The sequence below is a fragment of the Callorhinchus milii genome, unplaced genomic scaffold (assembly GCF_018977255.1).
Source record: "Callorhinchus milii isolate IMCB2004 unplaced genomic scaffold, IMCB_Cmil_1.0 Scaffold13, whole genome shotgun sequence".
Lineage (NCBI taxonomy): Eukaryota > Metazoa > Chordata > Chondrichthyes > Chimaeriformes > Callorhinchidae > Callorhinchus > Callorhinchus milii.
The window spans coordinates 4105105-4122741 of NW_024704754.1; the positions used below are offsets into that span (position 1 = coordinate 4105105).

Here is a 17637-nt window from a genome sequence, read left to right on the forward strand (position 1 = left end):
CACTACAACAAATACAAGGATTATTATTATTATTTCAGAAAGCAGCTCGATGCTGTAATTGGGGAGAGTGGAGGGTAGGTACGAGATCACTTGAGCTGAAGAATCTTCTTGTGCTGAATCCGTTGTGTGCTAAGTGGTTGACCTGACTATTTCCGGAAAGCAGACACGGCGTCAGTTAGTGCTGTAGCGTAAGCAGAAGCTTCCGTTTGGTGGCTGGGACGGCGGTGGGGCAGACGTATTGTTTTCTGCCCTTGTTGCGTCCTTAGCAGAGTCTCCTCCAGCCTTGGCTAGACTTGCACAACGGCAGTACCAGATGGCGTAACTAGTCTTTCCTGAAGTCATGTGGCTTTTTGTGAAACGAACATCTTGTTGGTGATGCATTTGTCATTAGTCATTTTTTGACACTAGTTTTGCTTACTCAATGTTGTTAGAAGCAGTGAATGTTTGGTTAGTGACTAAACCATGTAGGATTATATATTTTTTAGCTTGTACGCTAATTGTAGATCGGAATATCCCACACTGTTCTCGACTGAGGAGGATGACAGTAGCTTAGAGTAATTATTATTCCTGTAAGATCCTCCCTTCAAAGCACAAGTGTTTGGTTTCATTTCTTATAATCGTTCCAAAATGGAAATGTCATTGTATTCAGTACCTCCGTCTTAATTCAAACAAGATGAATTTATAAACACAAAGCAGGACATGAAACTGCCCAGTGGAACTGATTTTAACACCAGTTTCGCAGGGAAGGTTTTCTGAGATCGATCATAACCTTTAATATAAATAATGACTCAAAGCTCACATTGACGCATCATACGCAATCCTTCAGGCTCCCGTCAGAAAGAGAAACTTCATTAAAACACGTGATTTTAACCGATTAAGTATTAATTTCCTTATGATGTCACTTCCTTGCAGTAGATGATGCATTTCATTGCCTCCAGTCATAGCAGGAAACCAACCAATGATTAATATTACTAACTATACAATCACCTGCCAGGGGGGAGGGAGGAGGATTTGAGGAGAGAGCTCACAGCAAGCGAGTCACTCCCCACTCACCTGCACGGGTTGGGGTGGGGGGTTGGGTATGGGGTCGGGTGTCCTTTGACCCACTGAAGAGCAAAGTCCCTCATCAGTTTGTGTAACATTAGGGCCTGTTGTTTTGACTCTCTTTCTGCAACCAATGTATCCCCAGCAAATCGTCCCCACTTCTAATCAATGCTGCGGATGAAATAATTCTGAAATATTTTGATTTGTTCACAGTTTCCGTCTGCTGCTGCTTGTTCATGCTGTTTCTCTTCCTGTCCGAGCTAACTGGTTTTATTACCACAGAAATGTAAGTGCAGCGGTTTTACTCTAGACCTGTTGCGATAGTAACGGAGTCAGTCAGTCTTACACCTTTGCATTTCAAGAACAGTAAATTGCAATGAGAACAATGTTCAATACTTCCCCCGCAGGTGGGTGGGTTGGTAACCCGAGGACACCAATTTAAAATAAGTGTTAAATGAAACGGAGGGGAGGTGAGGAGAAATGTTTTCACACAGCGAGTTGTTCGGATCTGGAATGCATTGCCTGAAAGGGTAGTGGAAGCCGATTCGATAACAACTTTTGAGAGAGAAGCAGATAATTATTTGGGGAGGACAAGTTTGCAGGGCTATGGGGAGAGGGCGGGGGAGTGGGATTGAATTGGACAGCTCTTTTCAAGGAGCCGGCACAGACACGATGGGCCGAATGGCCTCCTTCTGTGCTGTGTAATTCTATGATTCTATGAGATGTGCAAAAACAGATTGTGTGAGAAACAGTTCTTATTTTCTTACAGTGTCAATGAATTGTATGTGGATGATCCTGATAAAGAGAGCGGGGGGAAAATCGAAGTAAAACTGAACATCAGTTTGCCAAGCCTTCCCTGCGATGGTGAGTTTTCGTGTGTGTGTGTGTAAGTGTCTGTCTATATATAGATATATATTATATATATCTATATATATTAGGTGTACCCGTTGCAGCTACACATGCAACCAAAGGAAGTGCCGCAGCGTCACTGGGAGTCAGTTTGGCCACCAGGTGTAACTGCAGGGTACATGTAACTGCCATACATGTGTGATGAGCTTGTTTAGGTCATAGCTCACCAATGATAGGAGATCCCCTCCAAAAAATATACGCCCATGACACTCCCCCAGGCAGGATGTTTGTTTTTGTTCCAGAAATCAGCTTATCTCCACTTTCTTGACTTCACAGGAATTATAACAAAAAATGTAGCTGATGCTTTTTGTTTTGCTTTCTGCCTTGGTTTAAAACCCAACATTTTGCTATCACACATCTCTAATCAGCAACTAGTGTACGATAAGTGCAGAGCTGAAATCCCCAAATCCTAACCTTTTTACATTGGATCTGATCAAACATGCTTCAGTTTCAGCGTTAAGCTATTCAATGCTCTTTGACATCAGTGTCAATATCAGGCTACGTGGGTTGAACTTTCCAGCACAGTATAATACAATATTTGGAATTGAGGTACAGATTAGCCAAGATCTAATAGAATAGTGAAACAGGCTCACGGGGCTGAATAGCTTCCTCCTGTTCCGAGAAGAAGGCCATTCAGCCCATCGTGGCTCTTTTAAAGAATAATCCTCTCAGTCTTATTTACTTGCCCTTTCCCCGAACTCCTATAGTTTCTTCTATTTAGACATGTGGGCGCATTGCCATTTGGTAGAGCATTCAGCAACATAGGCTTTTGTAAAGCCATATTGACTCTGCCTAATCTTGCTATGGTCTTCCAGGAATCCCATAACGACATCCTTAATTAAGGACTCAAGAATTTTCCCTACCACTGAAGTCAGACTAACTGGTCTATAGTTCACCATCTTTTCTCTCCCACCCTCTTAAATAGTGGTGTCACGTTTGCAATTTTCCAATCAATGGGAACCGTTCCAGAATCCAGAGAATTTTGGAAGATCAAAGACAAGCCATCCACTATCTCAGTAGCCACCTCTTTTAAAACCCTAGGATGTAAGCCATCAGGTCCAGGAGATTTATCAGTTTTAAGACCTGACAATTTACCTAAAACCATTTCTTTACTAATATTAATTCCATAGTTAACATAGATAGCTCTCATCCAGGACTTGATGTCTGACACACATTCTGTCAGGACAGCAGTTGTACTGAAGGCAAGGCTGGAGGCAAAGACATATAGGTGGATATCATCTGCATTTATGATTGGAGTTTGAATCAGACGATAATACAGTGAAATAAATTAAAATTATTAGTCATTTTTATTTTTAATATATATTGCAGCAATTCTCTGTCCAAATCAACCCTTTTGTTTCTTTCAAGTGGTTGGACTCGACATTCAAGATGAAATGGGAAGACATGAAGTTGGTCATATTGATAATTCCATGAAAGTTCCTCTGAACAATGGTCTGGGCTGCAGGTTTGAGGGAAAGTTCAACATTAACAAGGTACGGACAAACTGTGCTAACAACAACTTGCATTTATACAGCAGTCTTCACGTGAGGAGCGCTTAACAATGGTGTAGTTTGATGCCGAGCCAGAGAGAAAGGGGGGGTGACCATAGGTACCGTCGAAGAGGAAAGTCATCAGGATATCTGGGCAGTGCAGAGGGATTGAGGCTGCTGAGTTCCAGAGGTTAGAGAGCAGTGGCTGAAAGTACGGCCGCTGTTGGTAAAGCAGAGAGGTCAAGGGACACACAGAAGGCCAGAGCTGGCTAAGCAAAAGGGGTGGGTAGAGGAACGGGGTAAGCTGGTTGAAGAGATAGGGAGATGCTAGGGCACAGTGACTTTTAGGTGAGACTGAGGATCTTGAAATCAATCCGTTCTGCAACAGGGAGTCAGTGGATCCTGGCAAGGATTAGACCAATGGTGGCCAACCCAAGGCCCGTGGGCTGGAAGTGGCCCCCGTGTTGTGAGTAATTGGTCTGCCAAACTTTCACACCAGTCCAAGTGAGTCCATTCCAAATCAATACCTCGTTTCCAGTAGCTACTGAACGGCAATGCTAAGGAGGGGGCCGGTCATCAACCAAGAAAGATTCCAATCATGATCATTCATTTGGTCGGCCGATCAAAAAGGCTGGTCACCACTGGATTAGACAAGTTTTGTCATCAGAAGCGAATCTGTGCCAGATGTATAATTTCCTTCAGTTAAATCATTGCTGGTATTTATCATTAAAGTAGGGTACTCCGGCTTTATTCAATAAGGACTTTTGACTCATTCCTACCAGCGATACGATCCAGCATTGCCTCGCACTGTCATGCTGCACAACCGCAAACATTGTTGCAGGAACTTGTCCTTACAATTACGTCTGTGAAGGAGTCCTACCCGTAATACTATTGTCACTATTGTATCTCGGCAAAGATGACGGCAAGGTAACCTTCAAATGATATTATAATCCTATAATCTTTGCACTTGGCACAGTAACTTTCTTGCCAGGCAGAAGTCTCAAAGCGCTTCACAGGATATGCTGTAAAGTGGTGTGACTGTGTATTTATAGGCGAACCCGCTGGCCCATTTGTGCACAGCAAAGCCCTAAAAACACAGCCATTAAGTGAATGCTTGATTTTATTTCAGGGGGATTACCAACCAGGAAATCGGGAGAGGGAAACTTCCTTCTCTGTTTGAATAGTGGCCTCACCCTACCTCTGCGACCTCCTAACCCCCTACCAACCCGCCCGTTCCCTCCGCTCAGCCGGCTCCGGCCTGCTCCACGTCCCCCGACCCACCCGCTCCACCATTGGCGGGAGAGCCTTCAGCCACTCTGCCCCCAACCTCTGGAATTCCATCCCCCAGTAACTCCGCCTCGCCCCCTCCTTAGCCTCCTTCAAGTCCCTCCTCAAGACCCTCCTCTTCGACCAAGCCATCGGCCATCCCCCTTCCCCTCCTTCTGTCCCCCTGACTCCAGCTTGGGTCTGAAATGCTGTACTCTGTCCAGCGCCTTGGGTCGTCCTCCCGACGTGAAAGACGCTATACAAATGTAATCTTGTTGTTGTAGTGCCTTGGGATCTTTAACGTCCACTGAACAGGAACAGATGGGATGTTGGTTTTAATGTCAAGTCCCAACACTACAGCGCTGCCCTGGAGGGTCAGTCTGGACTCACTGTGAGCTCAGAATCCCAATGCAGGGCTCGAAACCACAAGCTTCTTTCCCAGAGGCGAGAGAGTTACTGACTGAGACATGACAACACTTCTGCTTAAACAGCAAACTTTTGCTGTGTTTTTCACTTTGTCAAACCTGTGAAATTTAACAAAAGTTTTGCCCACAAAATAGACAGTCAATTCACTTTGCAATATATTCTGCAAAGCGTTTTGAGACATCTCGATGACGTGGTAAGGTTCTATATTAAATGCAAGGATATTATTAATAAGTGAAGGGCTCGGGAAGGGTGCTGTGCAAATGCAAGTTGTTGTTTGCTGTAAGGTTAGTTTCGCATTTTGTTTTGATCATAATTTGTTTAAATGTTCTTTCTCTCTCTCTCTCTCTCTCTCTTTCTCTCTCTCTCGCTCTCTCTTTCGCCTCCGTTTCCTGTCTCCCTCTTTCACTCTCCCTTCTACACAAACACCCAGTAACTTTTTGGTAATCTCGTAGGAAAATAATTCTACATCTGTTTTTTCGTATCAGATGAACTGAAATTTGCTTTCATTAGGTTCCAGGTAATTTCCATGTCTCCACCCACAGTGCTACAGCACAACCGGACAATCCAGATATGACTCATACAATTAACAAGCTGACATTTGGCGACAGAATAGAGGTGAGCTCTTTGCTTTCTTCAACAAAGAGCAAAGTGAGTGAGGGCTGGGTGAGTGTGCAAACACCCTGCCCTACGTGACAAATGATGTTTCAAATAATAAGTTATCGCCTTGACATACATCACCTGATCGGCACAAGATTATTGTTAGCCTCACTTGTGTTAGCTATGCTGCCAACCACACCCATTCCCCTCTGTTGGGTCATCTCTTCGCTGCTGCTTGCTTTGTGAGAACAAGTCTCAAAGGCATCCGAGTTCCTCTTAGTCAGGCTGCACCAGACACGTAAAGACTGACCTACTGGTGCAAGTCTGCCAGATTGAGAAGTGTATGGTATATCTTCTAGCATTGTATATGACCCATGTATATGTGTATACATGTAAATAATATATAAATATGACCAAGTGAAGTCCTGTAGCTCAGTGGTCGCAAACGAAAGACCTAGATTTGAGCGAAATTTTGGCCAAGTTTCCTTACTCCACGCACCTTCTAGGAGTAAATAGGAACCTGGTTGTTAAAGAAACTGGGTCACTCACTCTACGGATGTGTGTGGACGCTGCTTGACACAATCAAAGGATTATTATTATTATTATTATATGTGCATTGCAGTGTCAGGATGAGCCTGGGTTCTCTCCCTTGCATTGTTATACTGTTGACAGTGTCCTATGATGAGATGGCATCTTATGGTGTGGTTAAATCGTAATGAGGTTTCATATCTGCACCCACCCCCCGCCCCCCCCCCTCCCACACACACCAATGACCCTCATTAAAATGCGTGTAGTAATTGTGGCTTCTAAGAAGTCCTGTAGCTCAGTGGTTAGAGTACTCGCTTTGCAAGTGAGAGACCTGAGTTCAATTTCAGGCAGGGCGAAACCTTGGGCAAGTTTCCTTACTCCTCACGCCTAATAATAATCCCTCCAAAAAAAAAAAATTATAAATTGGTAATTTTCAATCCATGACTGTTTGTGGGACATCACTGTGCGCAATTGGCTGCCGCATTCGCCCACAAATATACAGTCAATTCACTTTACAGTATATTCTGTGAAGCGCTTTGGGACGTCGAGAAGACGTGAAAAGCGCTATATCAAATGCAAGGATTATTATTATTATATTTTCAACTTTAAAGATGTGAATGTTACAGAGAGGCGATTGTTCTGCTTTGCAATCAAGATTACAGTCTGGTAATCTGACTATGGGTAAAACCACAGATTTAATCTTACAGTGAAGATATCAGGGTTACCTGAGCAGAGCGTTAACAATGAGAACAACAAATTATGTTTGCTTAGCGCCTTTCACATCAGGAGGACGTCCTAGCATCGCGTGCAAAGTGGATTATAGTCCGTGAAGGAATTTCTTTTCTGTAGAAATTAAATCTGTGTGTGTGCGAGCAAATCAATTATTTCCCATGTATTACATTTGGAATTTTTATATATATGTATATTATTATATATTGTATAATAATGTATAATAATAATTATTAATGTCCCGAAACTCTGGAATTCTCTCCCTCAATCCCTCCGCCTTGCCCCGCCTCACTCCTCACCTTCAAATCCCACCTAAAGTCCTCCCTTTTTGATCGTGCTTACAGTCATCTGCCCACCGCCCCCCCCCCCCCCCCCGGCTCGATGTCGGCCTCCGTCACTGTGAAGCGCTCTGGGACGCTACCCCACATGAAGGGCGCTATATAAATGCAGGTTGTTGTCGTTGAAATGGAGTGCATCACCAATACTCCTGGTGAGACACTGCAGCAACAACAACAACAAATTACATTTACACAGTGCCTTTCACATCTGGAGGATGCCCCAAGGCGCTGGACAGCCAGGGATCAGCACTCAAGCTGGTGGTCGGGGTGAGGAGGGGTGGAGTAGGGGTAGGAGGACACGAAGCAGGTGGGAGCCCTCTGATACAGGACCGTGGACGGATGTGTTCGTCTGAACAATTGGGTTTCGTGATTGGTTTGTATCTTTTGAGNTTTTTTTTAATGAGCAGCGGAATTCTGTATCTCACATTATTCCTGACACCGGGAGCCGGTGATCGCACAGTAATTCCCAACAGTCCTGATCTGTTGACAAATTTGTGAAGCCTCCAGGCCTAGCCATCACATCATTCTGTGTACTTTGACGGAAAAAATATTTTCTAGTGACTCAGGAGAGACGACAATAGTTTTTGGGCGTTTCCGTGCTGGCTTGTTCCCTTGGTTCCATGTTCTGAGTTATTGTAAACTGGAGTGTTTCAGTGTTGATCTATACTCCGTGTCTCTCCCTTGTTGATATGTGAGGGTGATTGAGCTGCTGATGGTTTTATATAGTAACAATGATTGATTGCCTTTTTTACTAGGTCAAAAATGTTCACGGAGCATTCAATGCCTTAGGCGGAGCTGATAAACTTAGTTCAAATCGTAAGTACGTGATTCTAACTTGTCATACTCAGGACATGTACTGTGTACACCACCTTTTGAAAGCACGTGAAACATAGAAAGGATGTAGTTTATAACCCGAGTTTGAAGCAGAAGCACTCTGACAAAGTGACTAGATAATCCAACTCTGGGAATATTAAATTCCCACTTGCGCAGGGATGGGGGAGATTACAATCTATCCAATTATAAATAAATATTATTATTTATTTGCATTTGATATAATGTCAGGAAGATATCACAGGATTTATTTTACCTACAAAAATACTCAGTCAGTACACAGTATGCCATGAAAGGTGCTATACCAAAGGTAAGTATGATTTCTGTAAAGAACTGACTGTGTGTTCTGTAGACAATCTCAAATGAATTGTTCGAACCTTTACTCTTAAGTCATTAATAAGTCATGCACAATGCAAGGTCTCTTACAGACAAACATGCAATCTAACTTTTTCAGATTGCTCCAGTGCAGTATTTATTGGAAGCAGAAGATAATGTTGCCTATGTGACTGAGTGAATGCCACCTTTAACTTCCACAACCTATTGCTATCACCTTATTGTAATTACATTGCCTGTACCCAGGGCTCTGAAACTCATTCACTGCATTGACCTAACGCAATGGTACTTTCAGTAAATTAGGGTCTTGCTATAATTCACAATGAACGATTGTGTTTTGAGCTGAATGCCCTCATGTTGACTGGCCTTCAAATGCCTACACTTCATTAAATCTTCCTATATTTAGAAATGCTCTCAGCTGGTTTAGCTTGTTCCTGCAGAGAGCGAAGTGTTACGAACTGAAAATGATTAATTGCTGTAAACAATCTCCGATCACGATTCTTATTTTTACTTCCTTTTCTTCTCACCCCCACCCACTCCTGAACCTGCTTACACCATCTTCCCGCATGGAGGCCTTATTGTATGAGCTGCAGATTCCTTGGTGATTTGGACAAAAAAAGGGACTTGAGGTGACGTTAGGGATGCTTTTCACAGAAGAGACAGAGGGTTTGTTTTTCCCAGAAGTGGGAACAGGCAGCTCATCACTTCTCCTCCCCCAAACCTTGCACAAGCTTTATCTGGTTAACTAGAGGCTTATGTACCTCTATTCATGGATATTTCAATATCCACATGTTGTGCCTATCTGTCTAGACATTTCATTCCTGCCCTTGTTGAACTCTGGGCTGGGAATTTGCTCTTTTGTTGAACTTTGTGTTTGGAAATGTGAGACCATGTCTCGGTGGCTCCAGCTATGACTCAGTCTTTCTCGTCTTTGTCAGACTCTGAACGCAGATGAGTGTCGTCACTTGGGCGACTTGATCACGGCTTGAGCGACTGACAGAAACTTACATTACATCCAGCTGACCTGACCCCAGAGGAGAGAGGGGGGAGAATATAGAGAGAACGCCAACCTGTTCGCTCACAAGTTCCTTATGTGGTCTCAGAAGAGCCCGGGGCTTTGTCTCAGGTGTCAGATTAATGCTAATGTTGCTGTTGCTATTCCTCCTGCTTTTGTTTCACACAGAAATTATGTTTTTCTCAAAAAAATAGAAAATCCTAGCTTTGGTGCTTTGGTGGCCGAAAGCTCGGTCGAAGAGGAGGGTTTTGAGACGCACCTTGAAGGAGGCAAAGGGAATGTGGGATGGAGTTCCAAAGGGTGAAAGAGAGCAGAAGGGCTGAAAGTCCAAACGAGAGCTCTGAGCTTGTAAAAGATTCTCTGGTAGCAGTATGTTTGTGCCTGAATGTAAGAATCTAGGGAAGGAGGTTTCTGGTGATATAATCTTTGTGTTAGCATTTCTTAACAAGTGTATCCATTTGACATATCCACTTTTCTGCAGCTCTTGCATCACACGACTATGTATTGAAGATAGTCCCCACGGTATATGAAGATATAAAACAGACACAGCGCTTTTCCTATCAGTATACAGTAGCGCATAAGGTAAGGATGACGTGATTATTTACTTTACTTTATTTAACGATCTGCTAACCAAAGCCCTAAAGGGTAGTATTGATCGAACCGAACCAGCAACAGGAAGCTTGGCAGTGTTTGCAGTGTAAAGTGTGCAGCTTTAGCTCATGGTGGCGATGCTGTCATGACCAGCGAACCTGCAAACTGCATTGAATATTCGTTTGAATGGAGACTCGATGTCTGTTCGAATGTTGCATGGTATTGTTTCGGTCATTTACACCCCACGGGTAGCAGGAACCATCTCACTGTCTCAGTTAAAGGATGTTGTCGTCATCTGAAAGGGCTCCGATTTGCATGAAAACCCATTGTCTGTAAGAATAAGTATTCTGTGAGTGTGAGAGTACAAGGGATAAACACATGAGGTGTTTGAGCAGGCAAGGGAGTTGCACCTTGGAGGAACTTGTAACAAAAAGTGGGATCAACTCACTCACCTTGCTCAAACCGTAAATGCCAACATTTCATGTATGACAACTCTGGCTGTATCTTTCTGGTAGATGGGTGGGGTGGGGGTGAGGTGGGTGCACCCTTCATACCAAACAGAAACTATACACTTGTGGAACTCTTGGTATTTTGGTTTAGATACTTGGGAGTGGTATTGGGTTTACAAGTAGTCAGACACCCTGCTGACCAAAGAATACAATACAAAATTACATTTGTCTCGCGCCTTTCACGTCGGGATGACCTCCCAGGGAGTTCCCAAGAAATCCCTAACTATCCTGCAAAACCGAGTTTCTTTGTGTCCCGATAATCTGATCTCACGCGATCTCTCCTTTGTCGACATTGAATAAGTTCTCAATTAATAGATGCAGAAACAAGCTGTTCATTTCAGCAGAGGAGCTTGAGTCAAACCCTTAATACAAACGGGATACTGGTTTGTGGGATGGGTGCCCTTATTGTGGGCATCTTCTCTCTTGCTTATTGTTGTACCGCAAGCAATTTGGGGAATTCTCACCAAACCAGTGTGCAAACTGTGTGGGTTGTAGGAGCTTCCCCCTGTTTGTTTACTCTTTAGCCTAAGTGAATTGAAACGACAGCTTTGTGGAGGTAAATTTCCGCTGGCGATTAATGTTTAATCGTTTCTGTTTGTTTTTAGGAATATGTAGCGTACAGCCACACAGGACGGATTATCCCTGCGATCTGGTTCCGATACGACCTCAGTCCAATTACTGTGAAATATGTTGAGCGGCAACCACCTTTGTACAGATTTATTACAACGGTGAGCAGACCCACGGCAGCCCTGACACTAATATATTTCCTGTCTTTTTGCTCTCTGACCTGAGGTACTCCTTCGTTCCTCTTCAGTGAAATTGATCACTGCTGAAAATCTACTGGACCCTCTTTCTTGCTTGTGAAAGGCTTTAGGTTTATGCTGTCAGTAGGCATTTCGATGTTATATTTTGTGAGTTAAGTGCAATCGGGCATTGTGAGCAGACCTCACTAGCAGGTGATTAGTTCTAGTGCGTTAGCGTGTTAATGAGGCAGAGCACCAGCAGGGAATGGAGTGACTGTACGATCACTTCTTCTGTGTGTTCTTTAAAAGAATGTCCCACATCAAGGCTGTGGGATAACCTTGCTCTAAAATGTTCATTGCAGAAACATTCCAAGTCGTTTTTAGTTATTTGATGTCAATTTCCAAAAGTAAACTGTGTGGCTTCTCTTATTGCTCTCCAGGTGATGATAACAATAATAATAATAACAACAATAATAATCCTTGTATTTAATATAGTGCCTTTTCATGTCTTCTAGAATATACTGTAAAGTGATTCCTCTTTTCAGTTTGGGAATCGTTGTTAATGACGGGTGTGCAAGGGTAGTAAACTGAACGAGAATTCAAGCTCCTGGAGTGTGAATGAGTGTTAAAGCTCCTGTGGAGTGTGCGCTTCTGACTCTAAGCCTGTAATTGACTGACATCATCCTTTCTAAGCCACACTTAGCGACCGACAGCATTAAAGCTTGCGTACCTGCATCACAGTTGCCATAGAAGCAGCACTTACCTCATCCTGAGCACAGGAGCAGGGCTGTTTCTAGGGAGATTATCTGCAGGATGGCAGATGCTGTATTGTTTGCAGAACCTGCATTTGGGATGAAGCTGAGACTGTCACACCTACGCTGCAAATAAATATTCATCAACATTGTGAAGGTCCCCAAAAAACATTTCTTTCATAGAGCATTGCTTTGTGAACCCTCATCACCTCTGTACAGTATTTAATGATGATAATAATAATAATAATCCTTGCATTTGATATAATGGCTTATCACATCTTCGAGACGTCTCAAAGCGCTTCACAGTGTACACTGTAATGTGTAGTGACTGTGTATTTTGTGGGTGAAACGCAGAGCACAGCACAATAGTTCTGATATTGGGCCTTCCTGATACTGTGAAAGATTAGGGTTTGGTTAAAGCCTGATGACGTGACTGAGCCTAACTCTTTCAGTGCAAAAAAGATTAATAGTAATGCACCATAAACTACACAATCCTAATCCGACGATATTAAACTCCAGCTATTTGTACACTAAGACGCGCAGTCTGCTTTTATTAATACAATCCGGAGGAAGAATGTGGAATCTCTCGTGTATAATGTAGCGTGAAAAGAACAAACATTAGCTTTCACTCAGTTGGAAACTAGTAACTAACCCGAGGGTCTGCACTATAGTGAGTGCTGTATAACTGACAAGTTGAACCCAGGTTCCGTATTCTCCGGTTATGAGCAATTTATTTACAATTTTGCTCCGAAGTCGAGAGCAAGAGGACAAGTCCTCCCATTCCTCGCAGTTGGCTTTGCCCACAAATTGCATAGAGGTTGCATCGAGATTCTATTTTTTCCCTTTTCAAAAGAATGCAGATGCTTTAATCATCGCTCTGTTGGAGGCTGCAGAGAAATCCGGGTTCCCCAAGCAGCTGTTTATGTTCTGAATGCAAAAAAAACAAGGATAATATAACAAGGTGAAGCTGCTGAAATGTAGCAGTTGGTCTATTCGTGTCCTGTTAACCCTATGACAATTGGCCCCCATTTGAATGCCATTGATTTGAGAACTTCTGCTCGCTATTCTTTTCTCACAAAATGCACACATTGGTCCACTGTACCAGATATTGTGTGAAGCACTTTGAGACGCTTCGATGATATAAGGCTCCATATCAAACGCAAGGATTATTATTATTCATTTTGGTTTAATACTTTCACTACTTTGCTTCTAAACTGTATTTCTATTCTGAGCCATTTACCCATTTCCAAGGGGCTGAAAATGGTCTCCAAAGGGAAGCTTCTCATGACCTGAACAATGGGATCCGGGTGTGTCTGGGATTAATATTTTAGCTGTGATGTTTTTGCTCCTCAAGACCAACTGACTTGGCTTCTTAGCAACTCAGTAAGGCTGAAAGCCAAAGTTACAAGTGGAGATGAAGTGAAATCTGGACCATGTTTGGCAACTGAGTGGGTTGTTGAGCTGCTAAATCTATTAATAGTGTTTCTCTACACGTATTATCTGAACACGTAAACACTGCATCCTTTGGTTGGAAAGACCAAGGAGATTGGCTTATTATTGCTCACTGAGTCCTGCCTGAACCATCTGCTAGTGAGCTAGCGTCACAATTTAGGAAGAACGTCACTGGGACTATATGATGTGTGATGTACTTTATTCTTTGTCCGCAGATCTGTGCGATCATCGGAGGAACGTTTACAGTTGCTGGGATCATAGATTCCTGCATTTTTACAGCTTCTGAAGCTTGGAAGAAGATACAATTGGGCAAATTACACTAGCAGTCGCATGCGTGTGTGTTCACTGTCCAGTCTGATCTAAACTCCCTTAAACTAAATTCACACAATTCTTATTTATGCCAAATTTATTACCAGCTAAGGCCATTCAATGTTTAACTATCTTGGGCAATATTTTTCAACTCTGGTCCTTGCCAAGGAATTTGAAACTTTTTAAAAAAAAAACGTTGGCTTGATTATTCAATTGATGAATATTTTTGAATGAAAACTATTAAACTTTACGACTTGTACCTTTTCTGGTATTGGCATTTATTCACGTAAATGGTGGGCATTTCAAAATGAGCCTGAATGGTTGAAAGAATTGTTTGAGAAACACAATTTACCTTGTCTGGCCTTGATAAAGATTTTTAAGTATTGGAAACACTGGACAATGAATAGAAACCCATTTTTACATGCTTTTGGTTAAGTTCGATATGACTGACAGTTTTGATATTTTTCTAGTTTACTATAAGATCACTCGATATAAATTAAATTGTCACCATGACCTTTTACCAAACCGGGATAGCATGGGAATGATTAGCTGTAAGGCAGACTCCGCAAATCGAATCCAGGTTTTGACAAGACGTAAATGTTAACTTGTAAAATTTGTAGGTCTTAAACACCAGAAGTTTTATTGTACAGTATTACAAGATTTGCTGCATTGTCTTTCACGTGTAATGTTAGTTCAAAGGCAAACTCTGATATCCCTTTCAGAACAGTTATTAAACAATTATGTTTTTGAAGCCTATAAAGTAATCCAAAAATCCCCAAAAACTATCAGAGTCCTGAGGACCACATGTAATGGAGATTTGGTGTAACAGACAGAGAACATTATTTTTAACACTCCCAAGGGCTGTATTACGTACGACAGCAAAATGTGTTACACCACTGTTAGAATTACCTACCGCCACTTCAACCTCATTCGTTCTGTTCAGAGACTAGCGGTCTTCCTGTTGACATCCTTAGCAAAGGTCAAACCAATCCAATGCTGACTCGGAATAAAACAGATTGTTCTGATGTCTCTAAAGTTCTTTGCTGAAGGCAGTAGATCTTTTCAGTGCAAAAGTAAACACCAGTGAAAGTTATTCCCCTCAAACCATTGGTACAAATGCATTGACATTCAAACATTCTGTGTATCTTTACTGAGTACAATAATAAATTGTACTTCTATTATAAGTTGCTTAGCAATGAAAGCAACTTTCGGTTGCTAACATTTGAGTTTGTAGCAAAGACAAATATGATGTAGGATGACGTGTGTATAAAAAAGACAGTTCGAGAAAACTAAAGGAAAAAGCAGTCCACACAAGTGTATTTTTGTAAATGTGAAGCTTTTGAAAGTGAGTATGAATTGGTAGTGAATTATCTAATGCATGCTTCATGAAGGTGCCAAATATTTTGCCTCATTTTATTAAATAATACATTTAAGGCTATATTCAGGCATAATATTTCAGTGTTCATTTCCCCAGAATTATGAAGCAACTGTTTTAACAAATGTTTAACTGGAAACTGAAAGTCCAGAAAGCTGTTGTCCTGAATTGTTTCTGTTCTCTGCGTGATACACAGAAAGTGTATAACAGAGGCTAATTTCACCTTTTCTAGCTTTTGGTTTTTCAGCGACCAAAACATTTGACCAACTTTATTTTTAAAACGTAAGATTTTCCACATTTCCATTACGATGTCAACTTGTACCGTTCACATCAGTGCGGCAACAACCACATCAAATGGTAATTGTGAAATCGTGGCTAAAGTTAAAAATAATGTTTTTGTAATGTTGAGTAGTTGATCACAGTATCCAGTTTTAGAATGACAGCAACATTGACAGTTCTTGCCTTATTTCTCACCCTTTTGGAGTTGAAAAGTGGTACTTGTTTAGCGACAGTTTTAGCTGCTGTTTAATGTTTGCCTGTTTTTTAGTTGCCGTGTACACTGAAGGAGTACTTGTGAAACGTACTGTACCGAGGCAATCGCAGCTGGTGAATCCGGAACCCTGCCACTTTCAATCAATAAAAACCTGCACATGTTTGTATTACCACTGTGGCTCAGTATTAGCAAGACTTCCAATTTGTTACCTGTGGCATAATTCCCTTGAATACGTTGTAATTGAAGGAACACTGTAGTAGTGTAAGAGATCAGGGAGCTAAAAGCTGTTCCAACATGTATCCAGACAATCTTTTCTATGCAAATAAATCCTTGCTGGGTGGGACTCGCAATTCCTGATGGTAAATTTAGTGAAAGTCCCTTGTATTGTGTTCTATGTCCAAATCCTCTGATAATACATGGCCAACGGGATGCTTTGACGTCGATACAAAGTCAGTTTGAAATATCACAGTATTGAATCTTCCAGTGCCTGAAAATGACTTTGACGTCTACAAAGATCAAAAGAATAGTGTTCCCGGGTGTGTGCATGGACATATTGTGTCACATATTGTGAAGGAACCCAACCCTTGGATAGAGATGGGTGCACTGCAACACAATGAAGTAAATAGCCTTGTAAATGCAACGTGTACCGCATAGAAAAACAAGGGAAATTCTGTTTCGTTCCCAATAGAGTTTATGGATACGTGCTTTTATTTGGAAAGTGGTAATCAAAGGTAGATAATTGGGTGGGTGATGGGTGTTGGTGCTGTCAGACTATTAATTTTTATACAAATATCAGAGATGGAGCAGACTTTATTTTATTACATCCAACCTGAACCCAGAGACTGTGAGTTGTGCTTTGTGTACGGAGGAATCCTGGCAGATCTAGCAAATCTTTGCCACATCGAGCAGTGCATCTCTTTTAACTGTTTTAGTGAGCGAATGCTCAGAGAGCAAGCTGATCCGGTTGAAACTAGGTTTGAGTATCTGAAGAGAGTTGGAAACATTGGGTGATGGAAACTTGGGGATCTCTGCAAGACACTTTTAAGAGTATGAATTGTCCTGATTGTTTTTAAAGTATAAAAGAATTAAAAATAATTAAATAGTCATGAGATCAAAATACCATTTGGTGTGTGTGCTTTTTGTTTACGATGTAGTGTTTAGGTAAACATTTTGCTTTCACTTTCCTGGTGAAAACATTCGTAAATGTTATATTATCAATCTGTCTGCTTATCTCGAAATGGTTACATTCATTGAATGCGTTGTCATTGTTTGGTGTGGAGGTGTAAAACACAACCTTCATGTCTTCAGTTAAATGTCCCAACGAGAATAATTAGCAAGAAATTCTTCCACTTAAGCTTGACATTTTAAAAAGAAATGTTTGGAATAATTTTATAATTGCCTTTAAGAGACATTTAATATCCTGAACAAAACATGGTCACTGCCTGTATTCAGTGTGAGGGTCAACAACAACAAATTACATTTGTACAGTGCCTTTCACGTCAGGTGGACGTCCCAAGGCTCTGGACAGTCAGGGATTCAGTGTGAGGGTCAGTCAAGCACGTTTCTTCTTTAACGTCACTTTTGTAAGGCAAAGAATTTTTTTCAGTGGTGACATCTGAGGGTCACACGGGAAACCAAATGATAGTGTGCCAAGACTTTCAAAGGGCCTTTGATAGAGTGCCATATGAGAGATACCTTTGAAACTGCCACTAAGTATCCAGGTTGAGACCCGATTCTGGACTAGAAAACTTCTGAAGATGTAGATGAAAAACTAGGGGAGAAAACAGCTTACAAAAAATTAAGACTGCAGTGAAGACTTTTGTGAGATTTTACACGTTAAGACAAAAATAACCTTGGCAGATTAAGAGGAATGTTGGCTTCAGTGCTTTTTGCTTATATTTAGTCCG

The 17637-nt window shown here is 41.8% G+C and overlaps 1 protein-coding gene across 2 annotated transcripts in view; it reads left to right on the plus strand.

Moving 5' to 3' along the window:
• The window catches only part of ergic1 (endoplasmic reticulum-golgi intermediate compartment 1), a 28424-nt gene extending 11577 nt beyond the window's left edge, over window positions 1-16847 (plus strand). For both annotated transcript variants that reach the window (XM_042339935.1, XM_042339934.1), the window contains exons 3-10: window positions 1258-1330; window positions 1814-1908; window positions 3322-3446; window positions 5646-5750; window positions 8083-8143; window positions 9988-10088; window positions 11212-11334; window positions 13769-16847. In XM_042339935.1, the coding sequence (XP_042195869.1) occupies window positions 1281-1330; window positions 1814-1908; window positions 3322-3446; window positions 5646-5750; window positions 8083-8143; window positions 9988-10088; window positions 11212-11334; window positions 13769-13876 (768 nt within the window). In that variant the 5' untranslated portion in view covers window positions 1258-1280 and the 3' untranslated portion in view covers window positions 13877-16847. The remainder of the gene's footprint in view (window positions 1-1257; window positions 1331-1813; window positions 1909-3321; window positions 3447-5645; window positions 5751-8082; window positions 8144-9987; window positions 10089-11211; window positions 11335-13768) is intronic.
• Window positions 16848-17637: the final 790 nt, after the last annotated feature.